The sequence below is a fragment of the Lepidochelys kempii genome, chromosome 10, assembly GCF_965140285.1.
Source record: "Lepidochelys kempii isolate rLepKem1 chromosome 10, rLepKem1.hap1, whole genome shotgun sequence".
Classification (NCBI taxonomy): Eukaryota; Metazoa; Chordata; order Testudines; family Cheloniidae; genus Lepidochelys; species Lepidochelys kempii.
Window position 1 is genome coordinate 71,183,514 of NC_136389.1, and position 18,189 is coordinate 71,201,702.

General features: G+C 46.8%; 1 protein-coding gene across 4 annotated transcripts in view; it reads left to right on the plus strand.

Annotated features, from left to right (window-relative positions):
- NTRK3 (neurotrophic receptor tyrosine kinase 3) overlaps window positions 1-18,189 on the plus strand; it is a 455,727-nt gene that overhangs the window by 397,278 nt on the left and 40,260 nt on the right. For all 4 annotated transcript variants that reach the window (XM_073304182.1, XM_073304180.2, XM_073304181.1 and 1 more), the window contains exons 13-15: window positions 5,301-5,431; window positions 10,250-10,422; window positions 17,488-17,731. In XM_073304182.1, coding sequence (XP_073160283.1) covers window positions 5,301-5,431; window positions 10,250-10,422; window positions 17,488-17,731 — 548 coding nt within the window. The remainder of the gene's footprint in view (window positions 1-5,300; window positions 5,432-10,249; window positions 10,423-17,487; window positions 17,732-18,189) is intronic.

An 18,189-nucleotide genomic window follows, 5' to 3' on the forward strand; every position in this document is an offset into this window, starting at 1 on the left:
AACAAAGTGATCAGCTAAACAGTAATAAGTCACCATGACCAGATGGAATTCACCCAAGAGTTATGAAGGAACTCATATAAATTGCAGAACTATTAACTGTGAATGTAACCTATCACTTAAATCAGCCTTTGTACCAAATGACTTGGGGGTAGCTAATATAATGCCTATTTTTTAAAAAGGCTCCATGGACAAACCTGTCTATTACAGGTTAGTAAGCCTAACTTCAGTAGCGGGCAAATTAGTTGAAACTATTGCAAGGAACAAAATTATCAGACATATATATAAACATGATTTGTTTCATAAGAACATAAGAATAGCCATATGGGGACAGAGTCAACATGACTTTGTAAATCATGCTTCACCGGTTAGAATTCTTTGAGAAAGTCAACAACCATGTGGACGAGGGTGATCTAGTCCGATATAGTGTACTTCCAGAAAGCCTTTGACAAGGTCCCTCACCAATGGCTCTTAAGCAAAGTAAGCAGACATGGGTTAAAAGGGAAGGTCCTGTCATCGATCAGTAACTGGTTAAAAGATAGGTTTCAGAGTAACAGCCGTGTTAGTCTGTATTCGCAAAAAGAAAAGGAGTACTTGTGGCACCTTAGAGACTAACCAATTTATTTGAGCATGAGCTTTCGTGAGCTACAGCTCACTTCATCGGATGCATGCCGTGGAAACTGCAGCAGACTTTATTTATACACAGAGAATATGAAACAATACCTCCTCCCACCCCACTGTCCTGCTGGTAATAGCTTATCTAAAGTGATCATCAGGTGGCAGAGTGAATTTGTGTGGGGGGGTGGAGGGTGAGAAAACCTGGATTTGTGCTGGAAATGGCCCACCTGATGATCACTTTAGATAAGCTATTACCAGCAGGACAGTGGGGTGGGAGGAGGTATTTTTTCATATTCTCTGTGTATAAATAAAGTCTGCTGCAGTTTCCACGGCATGCATCCGATGAAGTGAGCTGTAGCTCACGAAAGCTCATGCTCAAATAAATTGGTTAGTCTCTAAGGTGCCACAAGTACTCCTTTTCTTTTTGGTTAAAAGATAGGAAACAAAGGATAGGAATAAATGGTCTATGAAAACTGACCATTTTCATAGTGGAGAGAGCTAAATAGCAGGGTCCCCCAAGGAGCTGTACTGAGGTATGTGCTGCTCATCATATTCATAAATGATCTGGAAATGGGGGTGAACGGTGAGGTTCCAAAATTTGCAAATGATACAGAATTACTCAAGATAGTTAAGTCCAAAGCTGAGTGCGAAGAGTGGCAAAGGGATCTCACTAAAGTGGGTGATAAAATGGCAGGTAAAATTCAGTGTTAAATGCAAAGTAATGCACACTGGGAAAAATAACCCCAGTTCTACATACAATATGATGGGGTCTAACTTTGCTGTTCCCACTCAAGAAGATCTTGGAGTCCTCATAGCTCGTTCTCTGAAAATATCTGCTCACTGTGCAATGGCACTTAAAAAAACCTAACAGAATGTTAGGAACCATTAGGAAAGGGATAATAGCAAATATCACAAGGCCACGGTATGAGTCCATGGTACGCCCTCACCTTGAATACAGGGTGCAATTCTTGTTTCCCCATCACAAGAAAGATATATTAGAATTGGAAAAGGTACAGAGAAGGGCAACAGAAATGATTACGAGTATTGAACAGCTTCCATATAGGAGGGATGAAAAAGACTGGAACTGTTCCACTTAGAAAAGAGACGACTCAGCGGGAATATGATAGAATCATAGAATCGTAGGACTGGAAGGGACCATGAGAGATCATCTAATCCAGTCCCCTGCATAGAGGGTATACAGAGTTCCTATAAAGGGTACATAGAGGGTATATAGAGATCTATAAATTCATGAATGGTGTGGAGAAAGTGAATAAGAAAGTATTATTTATCGCTTCACATAACCTAAGAATTAGGGGTCACCCAGTGAAATTAATAGGCAGCAGGTTTAAAACAAATAAAAAGAAGTACTTCTTCACACAACGCACACACAGTCAGCCGGTGGAACTCATTGCCATGAGATGCTGTGAAGCTTTAGAGTATAACTAAGTTTTTAAAAGTTCATAGAGAATAGATCCATCAATGGCTATTAGCAAAGATGGTCAGTGACGCAACCCAATGCTGCTGGTGTCTCTAAACCTCTAACTGCTGGAAGCTGGGACTGAACAACAGGGATGGATCACTCAAAATTGCCCTGCTCTGTTCATCCCCCTGAAGCAACTGGCACTGGCCACTGTCAGAGACAGAATACTGGGCTAAATTAATCATCAGTTTGACCCAGTATGGCCATTCTTATGTTCCTTAAATTCTTCTTACATATCTTCCCTCTTACCTGAAACTTCCAGTGTGTCCTCCTGGCATGTTCAGAGATATCACATACGTTATGATGTTAACAACCCATTGGTAGTTTAAATTACCCACACCAGAGCCCTGCTCCAAACTCCGGATCTTTAATCCAAAATGTGTATTTTTGTAATGGAGCAAAAATCAAGTCTGAACTCTCTGAACCTGAAGGTACAAAATCCAGACCTGAACTTTCCCATGTCTAGCAGTTCAGACTCATTTCATTCTACAGATACAGTAGGTTGGTGCTGGGTATTTGGTTCAGTTCCAGTCATGTCACCTCTTAATTATCTTCCCTCTAGCCTAAATAACCTCAAACGCCATCAGTCTCTGCTCACATGTGAGCCCCTCCACAGCATGCAGCATCTACACTGGCCTTTTGCATCGGATTCTGTAACAATTTCACTTCAGATAGGGTGACCAGACCTGGATGCTATTCTCCCAGATGAGTATTTCTTTATAAAGTACTAGCGCAACATCTGTGGACTGCTCTCAATATGAGACAGCCTCACCTTAGCCCTCTTTGTGGCTGCTGAACAGTGGACCAAGACTTGAAATACTGGGTTTATCACTATACCCAAATCCTTAGTATGTAGACTACTGTGATGGGCCCCATGGAAATACCTTGGTGGACAGAAAAGAATCTCTAACTCATTGCCATTTGAAATGTTTTTAGGTTAGGGGTTCTCCCTACCCAAGTATGTCCCTTTACACTTAGACACCTGACATTTCAGATTCATCTAGGTATCCATAAACACTGAAACTAAGCCAGACCAAAGAAACCCATACCTGAGCTGCTGTCTTCGACTGTCATTTGAGATTTCACACCAGTCGTTTGGGATGTGGCTACCATCCTATACCTTAATGTTACTAATAGTATTAATATTGGTAACTAACAGTTTTCTACCTGGTGCACAATTAATGAAAAGGTCAATGAGAATTCTCTGTAGGGCGCTGTTCATTACAAGGCCCATTGCTTATGCAATCTGTCCATATCTCACTTCCCAAACAGTCAAGAGGACTGTAGATGGCAGCTTATAGACCTGCCTGCGAGCTTCTAATTAGCAGGTTTAATCGTATGGAAGCCATCAGGACATTCCTCTTCCAGTGCATTGGCTTTTTGATAAATTGAGCAGTGCCTGTGCCATCACAGGGTGTGTTCGTCCCCCTGTGAAGCAGATAGGTATTGGATTAAGTCAGGGTTGATATGGCACTTGGGATGGGCACTTGTAATGGGCTGTAACCTTTCCTTCTTGATGGCATGCTCTAGATGACTCGGAACAGCCACCACAATTGCTGTCTCAGTGTTGTCTTACCTTCTCGATAGACCAGCCCAACATGAAATCTGGGCACCAGAGAATCCTGCCAACTGAGTACAGATCCCTCCTGCCACCTTGGCAAGGGGAAATGGAAGAAAGGATACAAAAGCAACTTGCTATGGAAGAAAGTGGGAGCACGTAAACAGAGTATGCATCCGATGAAGTGAGCTGTAGCTCACGAAAGCTTATGCTCAAATAAATTGGTTAGTCTCTAAGGTGCCACAAGTATTCCTTTTCTTTTTGCGAATACAGACTAACACGGCTGTTACTCTGAAACCGTAAACAGAGGGTCACATTATGGCTGCCCCTCTGTGGGAGAGAGAAGGGAGCACTTTACCATATAGGGGATGGCCGTAATGGGGCCACATTTGGTCCATGAGCACAAGGGAGAGGTCACCAATGCTGCCATCACTCTGCCTCCGGCACGCTAGGGCTCAGCTGGGGAGAGTCCATGGTGCACCGGTGCCTCAGTGAAGCAGCTGGCTCTGGGGAATGTGCTCCCCCAGTATCTGCTCCTGGCCTCCACGGGCACAAAGCTTCCACACTGCTGCTGTGGTTGGGCACCTCTTCCTCCCAGCCCCACACTGCTCAGGCCCATGGAGCCATAAAAGAGCCCTTTGGAAGCACTGGGACGCATACATGATGCAGTGCAGAGGCTAGAAGGGCCATCTTTTGGGTGAGATATGAAAACAGTGCTTGGCACACTGTGGTCATTGAGCCTGCCTGGGCATTTGCCCCAAGAGAAGGCACTGAGGGGCAGATTTCCAAAGGCATTTCTGTGTCTAAAGGTGTAGCTAGGTACCTAATTGGATTTTCAGAAGTGCCTACGGGCTAGGGCCCTAAATCCCATTGATTTCAACCAGAGTTAAATGCCCAACCTGCCTTGCCTCTTTCAAAGAACTCGCTAGGTGCCTATCTGCACCTTTAGGCACCTAAATACCTTTGGAAATTTGCCCCTGAGATACTGCACCAATGGGTAACGTATAAAGACCTAAACAGACGGAGCGTAAACCGCAGTGTCCCCACTAAATTCTTGTTGGTTTGCTTCTTCCTGCGTTTCATTATGTAGCATTGCTGGGTGCTGCTAAACCGTTGCCACTTACTGCCCAGAACTTCACGACAAAGTCAGTGCTTTCTCTCCTCCCAGGTCATTTCCCTCATTTTGACCCACCGGGGTCAGGCACCCAAATATCTCTCTTGAGCTTTGGAGTTTAAACCAACCCAAAGTCTCTATGCAAAACTCCCTCGAAACCCTCAGATTTCACCTGGTCTGGCATCAAAACCATGTGAAACTGAAACATGTAATGAATGTGGTGCCAGAACGTATGTCCAGCTTGGTTCCAAACAGACCCAAAACAGCATGGGAGATTCAGCTGAAAGATTCCTGAACCTTAGGGAACCTCCTGTTAAACCTGCTGTGAGTTTTAGCGAAAACCGAGTGACTTTGAAGTGCTTTCCTTGCTGATATTTTGCGCAGCTCTAGCTCCACTCTGCAAGTCTGCATCCTCTGTAGGGGTGCATGTGAAAAGGGAGAGAGCTTGTAAAGCACTAGAAATGTAACTCGTTGTCCCTTCCCTGCATTAACCTGGATTCATTCTCCCCTCCCCATCAACCCATTCTCTGCAGATGTTCAGCATATTAAGAGGAGAGACATCGTTCTGAAGAGGGAACTGGGAGAAGGTGCCTTCGGGAAGGTGTTCTTGGCCGAGTGCTACAACCTTAGCCCCACCAAGGACAAGATGCTGGTGGCAGTGAAGGTAAATCTCAAGAGAGCATGGAGCAGAATGTAGTGGAGGCTGAACAGCAAGGTATAGCTGGTTGATACTGTGTGGGAAGGATAGGATAGGTGGGGAAGGTTTGTCAGATGCAGTAGATTGTGGTAAATCCACTTAGTCACATAACGTTTCAGCTTTTTGCTTCAAGGTAATTTATTCTCACCAATGCCAAAACCTCCTTTCCTTTCCTGTTGATCTGGCCACGAGGCACCGAGCAGAAGCTGCACTGCACTGGTCTGGAAGCTAAAGCTGACATGCAGCTGCAAAAACAATGTATGGAATTCACCTGCCCTCTCTGAGAGACTGGGGGCCCTCCTCCCCCCTCCTTTTGCTCAGCCTTTTGTTTTATCTTTTGCTGCAACTGTACATGAGACGCTGAAGCAAAGAGGCCTCAGCAAAACACACACACACACACACAAATCCAAAACACAAACACAAAAAACCCACAGAAATACAGTTTTCTGGGATGATCTGCAAGATCCTCGAAGAACCACTTCCAGCTGAGATCTGCTTCTACCAGCCTGGTCACACAACTCCAAGCTAAAGGACTTCCAACAGAGGCCAGCTCAGCATGGCTTCTGCTGTCTCAATCAGCTGCTGTGTACACCCCTTAAGGGTCCTTTTGAGAGACTCAGGACACATTTGCACAGCAAGTCCAGGCCTCGGGTGGAGGAGTCTGCTTAGTGGATAAGTGTGCTTTCATATCAAGTGGCACCAGTTGGCAGATACATCATAATCCACTGTGGTAACTGCGGCCATGTAAATCATTGTAAGTGGTTTTGAATTTGAACTGATACCCTACAAAGAAAAAATACCATCTGTCTCTCCAGAAGTCCAGAGACAACCGGTTCCCAAAGAGAACGTTGTTTTAATGAACCTTTGAGGACATTTTTTTAAGCTCACTTTTCCTGGTATGTTCTGGTCCTGAACTGCAAGGTGCCACCCTTTCGCCCCATGCTACAGAGATGTATAGAGTAACTACACACATGATTAATTATCTGAGAGTGTGGCTTGTGTCATGATGTGAACCTTGTTCCCCATCTTGTGCCTGCCTCTCAACAACATCCATCCCTTTATGGCATATAAACAATGCATCCACAATCTCTTAGGGCTCGACTGAGTTCCATTTGCTTGTAGGCGGTAGTGTTATCTCGACTATTTCCCACTAATTGTTGTTACAGACTTATATCTCCAGAATGCCTTTTGTCATGGTCACAAAGTATTTTACACAAGACTGACTTCACCACCTCTGAAATGCACCCAGCTTCAATATGCAACACAACAGCTGTTTGACATCCGACGCACAAGGACGAGGAAGAATAATGTAGCCAGTTGAAGCCACAAGGGGAATTTAGGGAGCACATTTAGGTAGTTATGCAAAATCTGAGCCCAGACCGGCAGAGCTTAACATCAGTCCTCCTTTACAAAGTGCCAGAGGGTCTTTAATTACTGTAAGTGACCAAGGCTTCCTGTTTCGTATCCAAAAACCTACCCCCAGCAGCATCACACCCCGTAAGCCTGCACTGGCATTTGTTCCGTTGTGGGTTAGATGGAAGAGTACCACCTCCTGGAGCATCAGTACAACTTGCAGCACCTGGGTTTTCTTGGAGATCTTGCAAGCGCACACAGACTCAGCCTCCTGAGAACTGGCTGGCATTTATTACAGGCGGGGACTGGTAGCACGGCCCGTTATTAAGGTTGTCTGATCCTTCCTATTGTAAGATCCTGTTTTCAGTTGCTAATACCTTTCCCAGCTTTTAACCATTTAGGCTGAAGATTCCAATGCTGGGTGTCTGCTTCAGGCTGAATTTTTTTTTTTTTTTGGAAAATTTCAACCAAAATGATTCAGCTTTGTCCAGGAATGAGGTTAGGGAAAATGCATTGTTTTGCCCATGCTAAAAAATGCAGATGACCTTTTGTTTGCAAAGCTCTGGAACCAGAGTATTGCATGCAAAGCACAACTCCTATTGACTTCAGTTGTAGCTGTAGCTGAGAAAGCTGCAACTCAGCGCCCAGAGTCTCAGGTCAGGCATGAGAAAAATGAGGCACTCACAGGGACCACCTGCGTAAAGTTAGGTTTAAGTGACTTGCCCAGCATCCAGAAGAAGCAGAAGCAGAGGTAGAAGGCAGTTCTTCTCCCAGGCAGCATTCAACAGCCTTAACCATGAGACCCCTCTCTTTCCTCTTCTATTCTGCCTCATTCACCATACATCTTCCAACGTCTACATTTTCTGACTTTTAAATGCTTGCCTTTGCAAACGTAACAATGTTCCTTTAACATCTATATTCCCATTACCGTGTAGAATCAACGGTGTATTCAGGGAACTTAAAAGTCATTGTACCTGAAATATCAGGTCCAAATATAAGGTGGGAAAAGGATGACTGAGGAGGGAGGGGAGCTATTTTCCTGGAAGGGTATAGCAGCCATACTATAAAGATATTAAATGACTAAAAATAATCAGGTGCCTGAGATGAGGATGGATGTTTTGCCATCTGCACAGTGTAACTGTCATCCATCTAAATATCTCTAGGTGGCTATCCCTTGAGGGCAGAGAATTAAAATGAAATTATACAATGTGTCGAGCGGGTGTAGGGCAGGGGAAGGAACAAAGAGGAATGGCCTCGTGCTCGGATAATAACCTGTAGAGATCAGTTCAGAGGAAAAAGCACGTGGGAGAAGAGCACTTGCCACTTTGCTAAGCTTAGCGTCTAGCCTGACAAAGCTGCAGGACAGACTGGGTTTATTTTCAGCATCTCACTCCATAGATCCACTCCCTCAAGACACAGCAAATGAGAAGGAGCTTCCTAAATGCTGAACATTCTTCCAGTGCATCATTTACAACCAAGTTCTGCCGACCTTCCAAGTTCTGCCGACCTTCAAGTTGTGCCTTTGAATTCCAGGCATGAGTAAGATGAGCAGGGTCTCGTCCTTGGTCCCCAATCAGTGGGGTGACCAGATCAGTTTACAGACTGACAAGAGAAGGACTGGGGTTTGTGGTAACTCCAGTGACATCATTACACAGACAAGAGATTGGTAAGCAGACAGCAGACGTCCTGATAGGGTGAGCACCCAAGAAGAAATAATTTCAAAGGATACTGTTATGATCAAGGGGTATTAAATCTGATCAGTTTCTTTTTTTTGATGCGTGAATGTTCGCAGTCCATGGCATTTGTGATGATTCTCCCAAAACTTCTGGGCTCTTTTTTCCAAATTAAAGGCAGCCCTCACAAATTACCCTGCAATAATAACAAAGCAGTGTCCAAACCAACCTCCATAAGCAACTGTAAAATAATAAACAGTGTGTAGAGCCCTGCACTCACAAGGAACCTTACAGTATTCTCAGGAAGTATGTGCAGTCAAGTCCTCCTAGCACCCTACAATAACAAGTGTGTGCATGCTGCCCAATGCTACCCTATAACAGCAGCAAACCGATGTGCTCAAATGTGCTAAAGGAGACATTTTTGCTAAGGATACAGATTTCAGCATCAATCTCTCAGGGAGCTGTTATAAACAGCAGGGAATAAAAACATGATTTTAAAAATTATGAGGAAAGATTTGACAGTGTCCTTCAGAGGCATTTTGAAAAATCCTCACAATAACTGCACAGCCCGGCAAATCCGTCTTCAGAAGAAAGGCGGTGTAGTCAGCTATTTCAAAAGAAAAGACAGCTAGAGGGGGCTGGCTGGCTCAGGAGCTGAGTAATAATGAGATACTGAGCCTTTCGCCCCTAGGTCACCAGTTGAAATCCTGCCCAAGTTTGTAATAATGGGAATCTATTACCCTTTGAGGGCTGTTTGCTGCTCTCTGTGAAATGAGTTGGGGAATGAGCTCTATTGCCAAGTGGGCTGCTGTCCACATAGGAAGAAACTCCAGCCTAGTGGCAGTCACTGCAGCTCAAACTCAGCAGAGCTGAATGGTGCCATGGAGCCATACCACCTTTGCCAACTCCCTCAGGAGGTGCCTCCAGAGTATGGCTGAGACACATAGGTAGGGAGTAAAGGCCCCTTGGACTGCACTGTGAGAAGACCGGGAACTCCGTGATGGGTCCCACAACAAAGCCCCCAAACTATTAGGTGTTTAGTGGGAAAGGAGTGGGTTGTCTCTCCTTGTCGCAGGAAAGTGAAGAGATCTGTGACATTTCTAGCACCTGCTGGTAAGACACTGTAGTTTAATGGTAGGGAAGGCAAGCTACTCCTCCTAAAATCCAAACAGTCTTCGGCCTTGTCCCATGTTCAAACCAAACCCAAACCATATTGAAGGGTTAGGAACAGTACACTTAATGCAAGAGGGCAGCTCCTATAAACTATCCCAAAAGATCTCCGGCCCACATGTAAGTTCCTCTAGCTTCCTTCTCTTCCCATCTGTTCTCTCTCCAGATTTACTCAGCAGATTCAGGCAGCGCTATCCAGTCTCTTCCCCCCAGCCAGTCTCGGGTGCCCCCCTCAATGTCATCCCAGGTTGGGTTTCAGGAGGAGGGTAGCTCAGTGCAGCAGTTAGAGCATAAACCTGGAGCTGGCACTACAGGATTCTGTTCCCAGCTCTGCCACTGACTCACTTTGTGGCCTTGGACAACTCACTGTTTCTCCATCAGTAAAATGGGGATAATGAACCTGGTTTGTCTCACAGTGGGGCTATGAGGCCTAATTCATTCCTATTTGTAAACTGCTTTGAGATCCTCGCGTAACAGGCAATATCACTCTGCAGAATCCTCTACCCCCAAGAGTCCAGCGCGGAAAGGCCAGGCCTGGTCCTTCTGACTCACACCCTCCCAATTCTGTTTGCATGCTCCCCTCTTCCAGGCTCTGAAAGACCCCACTTTGGCAGCCCGCAAGGATTTCCAGAGGGAGGCAGAGCTGCTCACCAACCTGCAGCATGAGCACATTGTCAAGTTCTATGGGGTCTGCGGTGACGGGGACCCTCTCATCATGGTCTTTGAATACATGAAGCATGGGGACCTGAATAAGTTCCTGAGGTAAGCGTGAGCTGACTGCTGAGATGGCAGGGCAGGGGCCACAGAATCTTCCTCCTCTGGGTCACTGCTCTGAATCCAGACCAAGCCAGTAGGGACCAAAAGTCGTTACTGTTCAGTGACTACTTGACTGCCTGGATAACATGAGTCAGCCATTCTCAGTCCAGCTTCCAGCAGACAGGGGGTCAGCGCTCTCCACAGAGAGCCATGCAGACTGGACTTCTTCCTTATCCCTAAAGGGCTTCCATCTGGTCAAAGCAGGTTTGAGACAGGAGGCAGCCTGGGAATGCTATGGATAAAGGTCTGCAGGGCTGGCAAACCCACACCTTTCAGCAGCTGTGAAATTCCCATGCCAAACAAAGCCAAAGACTGAACCGACCCCCCTGAACACTTCCTCTGGTTTGTAAAAATGAGGTTATCGTTCTGCTGCCATGCATTTCGTTTTGCACATCACCCACCTCAGAATCCTGATGGGGCCAGGAGTAAAAATACAACAACACTACCCTAGAGAAGCTGTACTTTCAGGATGTCTGACCTGGCTGGCGCCAGTGGTTAGAGATCCTCTGAGATTTCCAGCTCCCCTTTCTAGATCCAGAGATCTGATTTTTGGGGTGCCCACTGGACCCAAACACTGGGGCTTTGCTCACTAATTCTGGTCAGAGGTCCCTAATCCTAGGGGAATTAGGTGCTATTGTAGGCTGGGCCCCTTACAGTCATTGTCTCACCTGCCTCAAGAGTGGTAGAGATTAAAACACCAGCCCATCATCTTGTAAGCATTTCATTGCCAGAATGTAGCTCTTTCATATACACTGTCCCTCAGGGCTTGTCTATGTGCAGCATGGGAAAGCGTATTAGAGGGGTGTGATTTGAGGGGTGCTCTGCCTGCCCTGTGTAGACCCTCCTGGCGTGAACAAAAAGGTTTCAGTTTGCGTTAACGTAGCCCTGTTTCACATCTCTGAGTGGTGTGGAGCATACAGCAAATGTGTCTGATGCTAGTCTCCTGTGATGCAGAAATCATGCTCTAAAACTTGTACTGTGAGTGGAGTGGCGCTTACCTCTTGAAATAATTACTAGCTTTATTTCCAAGTATTTAGAAAATTGGACCCTTGATATTTTTGTGTTTTGACTGCTAAGCACGAGCATAATTGCATTAGGAGTGAGGAGCTGAACATGATGTCAGTGCTAGAGCTGGAGCTCTCCTGTTCACGGAGATTATTGTTCCACTGGTGCAATCGATTTCTGACCAGGAAAAACAAATCCTTCCCTAAAGGTTTGGGTTGTTAAACAAGTGTCCTGCATGCATGAGGCTCTGGGAATGGCTCTTGAAAGGTTCACCTCCCCCCAGAGCTCTGCAAGGGGGCTCTCGCACTGATGTAGGCGTTTCACAGTCCTTGGGGGGCAGCCCCAGCATTTTGGTCCCCAAGCCAGAGGTGTCTGGGCGGTTGTGTGCAGACTTCAGGAAACTGCATGTGATTTCCCAGGTCAATCCCTACCCCATGCCCTAGCGGGAAGAGCTGGTTGACAAGTTAGGAACAACACAATACATCAATTTATTAGACATACCAAAGAGGCATTGGCAGGTCCCCTTCACAGCCAAATCCAAAGAGAAGCCAGCCTTCCCCACCCCGGGGCTCTCCCATTTCACTACCATGCCTTGTGTGGCACCCCACCACCTTCCAGCAGTTATTAGACCACCTCTTCCTGCCATCACTGTGAGCATGTAGCTGCCTATTTGGGTGAGGTGGTCCTTCTTTTAGTTCGGAGTGCAGATACAACCTGTAGGACAGTGTGTTGCTGAAGGAAGCCAGCCCAGAGAAAAGCATGAGAGACCAAGTACTTGAGGTACTTAATAGAAAAGGAGAAAATCCATCTGCTCTTAGATGAAATGGAGACACCATTCCCTGGCCAAAAAAAAAAAAAAAAAAAAAGGTTGTAAGCCTTGTCCGCCTTAGGACTAGGCACATATTGCAGGTGAGTCATACCCTATTGTACCATTTTGGCATCTCCTTTAATTGACCTCACCAAACAGAATGCTACAGAACAGGCCAGCTGGACACTGCAGAGTGACAAAGCCATTCCTTGTTAAGCCTTTCCGCTGCCAGAGCTCTGGGGCCTGGCTTGACACAGACATTCATACTCCAGACGAAGGCCTTGGAGCTATTCCACCCCCACGCTTCCAGGGTTATATTATTGGTTGACTATTGGAGTCAAGCCACAATTTGCCTCATTAAGTGAGATAACCCATGGTTGAGGAGTGCCTGGGTACCCAGTGGGCTCTCTGGAATAACCTATTAGGGAGGGTCTTTGTCTCATTACCGTATTATGCCCCACTGCCCTGGCTCCATGTGATGGAGTCCAATCTCTGGATTACCCAGTAGTCCCAGGCATTACAGCCATACACCTTTTGGATACTTTTCCCCCTCATGCTGTGGTCATCCCCGGGCCCCCTACTCTGGGGAGTTATGTGGTGGGCAGAGTGGACACTCTGGAAAACCAGTAGCTGCCCTCACATCCCTGATACACCCCAGACCCTTTTTTACTAGTGATGGGACGAGACACCAGCCTAGTTATTGGGACAGGAGGGCTCCAAGAGACACCTGGGCCAAGGGAACACCCCACAAAGCTCAGGGTGTTCAGAGAGAGCATGAACCCCCTGAGCCTGATTCACTAATGCAGCACTGCTGCCATCCTCACAAAGGGGACGAGGTAGAGAGAGGGCAGCCCCGGGAAAGGGAGGCTGCCAGACCAAACCTCTCTCCCTTGGGCAGTGAGTTCAGGCAGAGCCATGAATTGATCCCTGTGCTGTTGCTGGTGTGCGTACACTGGGTCCTTTGTGTAGCCAGCCCAGAGGTGCTGGGCGGGGAGCTGGAGTCAGGTCTCCTTAGGCATGAAGGTCTTTACATCAGATAAATAGGGCCTCTCTTTTGCTTGCTGCAGAGGAGCCTCTGACGGGACTGGAACAGGGACCCGCCATGCCTCCCTTTGCTGAAACGATGCTGTGGGAGGTGCCATCTTTCAGGCAGGGCACAAAGCCCAGGCCCTGGACACTTGTGTCACTTAAAATCCCCAGTGCATTCCCTCAAAAAGGGGAGTTCACTCCCAGACACTGTCAAAAGCTCAGCAAGGATAATAACATTCTTCTTTAATTTCACCCATCAGCTGCAAGGTCCTTCTTTGCTGCCTTCCTTAACTTCTTGTGCAGTGTTATTGTGTGCTGTGAAGCAGCTGCTACATGCCACACCAGTGGTGGCCACACATCAGTGCTGGTTAGGAATTAGCCCTGGCATGAGAGGGCCTAACTACCAGTGACTTCAGCAGATATTACCCCAGGTTAGCCTGGGGCTGAATGTGGACCAGTCTCTGAAGCCCTTGGGAGTACTGTTGTAGCTGTGCTGGTCCCAGGTATTAGGCCATGGCTACACTACAGCTTACGTTATGTCGCTCAAGGGTGTGAATTAGCCACACTCCTGAGCGACATAACCCATGCAGACATAGCACTGTCCACTCTGGTGCATTCCTTGCTTTGGGCATTCATCCTGCAGGAGGCATGCAGAAGTTTTCTTCGGCATACTTCACCCAGCACTGCTCCCAGAGCCAGAGGGGTGGGGGCTGCTTTCAGGAGATAATCAAATGAACTTGTTCAAGTTTAACTACACATTTCAATAGACATTGAAAAAGCAGTAAAAGGGGAGAGGGCTCACTTTAGCCTGGGCTTCCCACAGATAAGCATCATAAATAAAAGTCCCCCAGTTTTTATTATGCCGCACAGGGCCTCTCAGAGAAAACACTGAACAATAAAGGTGACCTATGTGGCAAGGGGAGTCATTTCAATTTACACCTGCCAGCTGGACTGGGGATTGAGTGCCACAGGGTGGTCTCTCTTCATACTTCATTCCCAGCCCTCACGCAGCCTGGCTGCTCCTCTCGTCACTGGTGGCGGCAGATCAGACGTGTCAGGCCCATCAGGAAATACAAAAAGGCCTGCTGCAAATTGCAGTGTCCTGGCTGATAAAAGGCCAGCATTGAAATGGCAGCTCCCTCCAAAAGAGCCTGTCAGGGAGAAGTGTAAACATCCCTCTCCAGGGAGCAGGGGGTCTCCAGGGCTGACTTACTAGGGAGCCTGGGTGTTCACTAGAGCTGCTATGCAAGGCAAAGTTACAGAGCCCCTGCTGTGCTCATACCATTGGTGGCTGCTCTGCATTTCTGTGGTGTTCAAATATTCTCTTTCTCTCGATGTTTACTGCACATGTGTCTTCCTCTCTATCTAGCCATGGAGAAGGACAGAGTGAGCGAGCGTGTGTGTTAAACTCAGAGCTTGGGTGGCAGCAACAGCTAGAGTTAAGGTTACTTAAACAATTCCATTGTAAACCCCTATTTGCAGTCACCTTTAATTTCCCCCTTTTATTAAAGTCTCCAGACTTGCTCCCTGCTCAGAGGCAATTGTTTCTTCGACGTTTGATTATGCATGTTTGTAAAATCAGAGCGTCAGTGGTAACAACAGCTAGAGTTAAGGTTACTTAAACAATTGCATAGTAAACCCCTATTTGCAGTCATCTTTAATTTTCCTCTTTTATTAAATACTCCAGACTTGCTCCCTGCTCACAGACAAATTGTATCTTGGAAGTTTGTTTAGCCTTTTGATTATGAAGAAAGAAGGAACAAACATACATGCTATCCATTACCAAAAAACAAGTCATAGTAGTATAATTTTAACATCTCTAGTGTCCAAACAGCGAGGGGCAAAAAGAGACAGTGCTCATTGAAGACGGGATTTCTGCCCCATGCTGACACAAATGTCCATCGTACGAACTGCAGTGTTTTATCCCCAAAGAACAAACCCCTCTGATGGACTGAGAATCTGCCCAGTTTTACAATCCTTAGTAAACTGCATTATCCCTACTCTCTGAGAAAGTGACAGACCAACCTGTCTTCACATGCTCTCTGCAGCCTTCTCCACAGAACGATGCACACTCGTCACTTACACTAATGGCATTAGCCTGTTGACGCTACCTCCTCTGGGACCATCCCAGCTACAGGGAGTGAGGAAGGGCCTGTCTAGACTAGGTTGCATTTTAAAAGGTTTTAACTAATTTAGACACTAGTGTAAACAGGGTGTCCCACTTTTACAAAAGTGTTAGCTGGTTGAGGGCAACTGTGCACCCCTCTGAGGTTGACCTTGAGCAGCTAATATGTTTTGAACGTGTCCTGTGTTCCTTACCTAGACGGAAAGAGAGATTTCCTTGGTGCCTCTTGGTCTGTTTGGAGTTGGAATGAGCTGCAGATCAAACAAGAATCTCCAGCAATCTATCAACAACATGTTGCTCGCTTCCAGACCTGTTCTACACCAGAAATATTACTCGTTGTTGACAACAGGTGTCAGCCACAGTCGAACCTTGATGAGCAGGGTCCAACTGCAAGTGCAGACCATGGCCAGCTGTGTTCTTCACTGTTTCAGACACTGTGGTTTGTTCTGGTGTATGTTTGTCGCTCAGCCGTACTCAGCACCAGCTCAGCTCCACCGACTGCTGACATCTGTTGTCAACAACAGTTAATTTTCCTGGTATAAAACAGGCTTTAGGATGTTTAAATAAGACATCAATCATTCATCTTATATACTGTCTTCAGTAATCCCCTCTTGCACTCTGCAGCATTCCCTAACAAGTTCTCTCAGAGCACAGCTTGTCTCATCAACCCACCTGCTCTTTACAACTAGCTCCATAATCTCTGTGACATTTCTACCCCCCAGCCCAGCTCCTCCAACCCTAGCCCTGTGCTCTCTGCAGCATTTCTACCTCCCGCTCTCTGCAACGTCTCCACCTCTGTCTGCAGCACTCCTTGCTCCCTAGTGCCACGTGTAGAGTTCACCTTCCCTTTCAGAGCTCCTCCTGCTGTCTTGTAGGGGAGCTTTAGGGTTGTATTTGTGGTGGCAGGAAGGCAATAGACATTTGAAGAAGTGGCATCTGAAAAACAGAATCAGCTGAACCCGAAATATCTGGACTCTAATCCCAGTGCTCATCCTAGAGCCCAGCCAAGCATTTAAGAAAAGGAGATAAACAGTTCTGCTCTTGTGGGGATGTTTAGCCCCATGCAGGGAAGGAGGTACAGCTCCGTATATGCAGTTTCAATTTGCTTGATGAAATGCCAAGAATCATTTTGAAGAGAGTGGTAGAAAAGACCCAGAGGAAATGTTGTTCTGTATCTAGTCAGGAGGAAGAAGATCACAGAAAAATCTCTTGCTTTTTCCCTAAATATGAATGTTTTTCCTATTCCACCTCCACACAGGCAACCAGAGGGTGAACTCCAGCAGGGGAGAGACATCACGGTGGAGATAGTGTGGCAAAGACAGGCTTAGTATGTGAGGGGAACTGGGTGGGCAGGGCAGCAAGGAGGCTGACCTTGAGTTCAAACCTAGAATGCACTAGTTTCTTATACGTACACCTTGTGCTGCCCAGGATTTCCCCTGACTTTTCAGGGTCTAATCCCTGTTAGCAACTCTGGGAGGGCATGTGACCCTGCAATTCACACACATACTCCCATGCATTGCCTCTGCCTGCCACCTTCAGCTCCTGTCCACGCTTACAGATTCCAGGGCTGCCTCAGGGTTAGAGTTGGGGTTCTGACCCGGGGAAGCCCAGGAGCATGTGACATCTGAAGCCTAGCAGAGACCCCTCTCACTCAGTGGAACGTCACCAGGAGCAGAGGACATAGTGGGGGCTGGTGGAATGGAGTTTGGTGGGAAAAGGGCAACCTGTTTGGGGAGAGGGAGGCTGCTGGGGAGCCAGGGAATGATGGGATTGGAAGAAAGGGAGATCTCTAAATATTTGGAGAAGGTTTTATGGGGGGTGAAGTTAACTGAACTGAACTTCCGGATCTTGAGGGTGTTCATGTTTGTTTTGGCTCTGTCTTTCCAATATATCTGTGCATAGAGGCCAATCATCCCAGTGCACAGGGAAGGTCTCAGAGTTGGGGCCCAATGCCCTGACTCCAGGATGAATGGAGATGGTTGAGATCCCTGCCACCTGGTTGTTTAGATACCCACTTCTGTGCTCTTTGCTCTTTCCCCTGCAGGGCGCATGGCCCAGATGCTATGATCCTGGTGGATGGGCAGCCTCGACAGGCCAAGGGGGAGCTGGGGCTGTCCCAGATGCTGCACATCGCTAGCCAGATTGCCTCTGGAATGGTGTACCTTGCTTCCCAGCACTTCGTCCACAGAGACCTGGCAACCAGGAACTGCTTGGTCGGAGCCAACCTGCTCGTGAAGATCGGAGACTTTGGGATGTCAAGAGATGTCTACAGCACTGATTACTACAGGGTAAGGCAGCTCCAGCAACAGAGTCTGAAGGGCAGAGCAGAGGGAGGCTAGGAAATGTTGCAGTCAGTCAGCTACCAAAACTAAACTCACACACTTGTTCATTCCTTCCCCTGTGCTCTCATGAACCCTGAAACACATACTCATGCAGCTGCCCATGACTCACATCCTTGCACATACTGGTGTGCACACCCACGCATGCACACACCCACACATCAGTACCCTCTGTCCTTCTCACCTACACCCCCCTACACATTTATAACTCAGACACAAATGCACACTCATGCACTTATACACATTCACTTAATCTTTTACATATTCAGCTCTTTCTCTCTCTGATGCACACACACACACACACAATGTACAGTTTTGGATTCCTCTCTTTATTTAAAAAAAAAAGACACTGATGCATTAAAGAGAATCCCAAGGAGGGTGACAAAGCTGATTAAGGGATTGGAGGC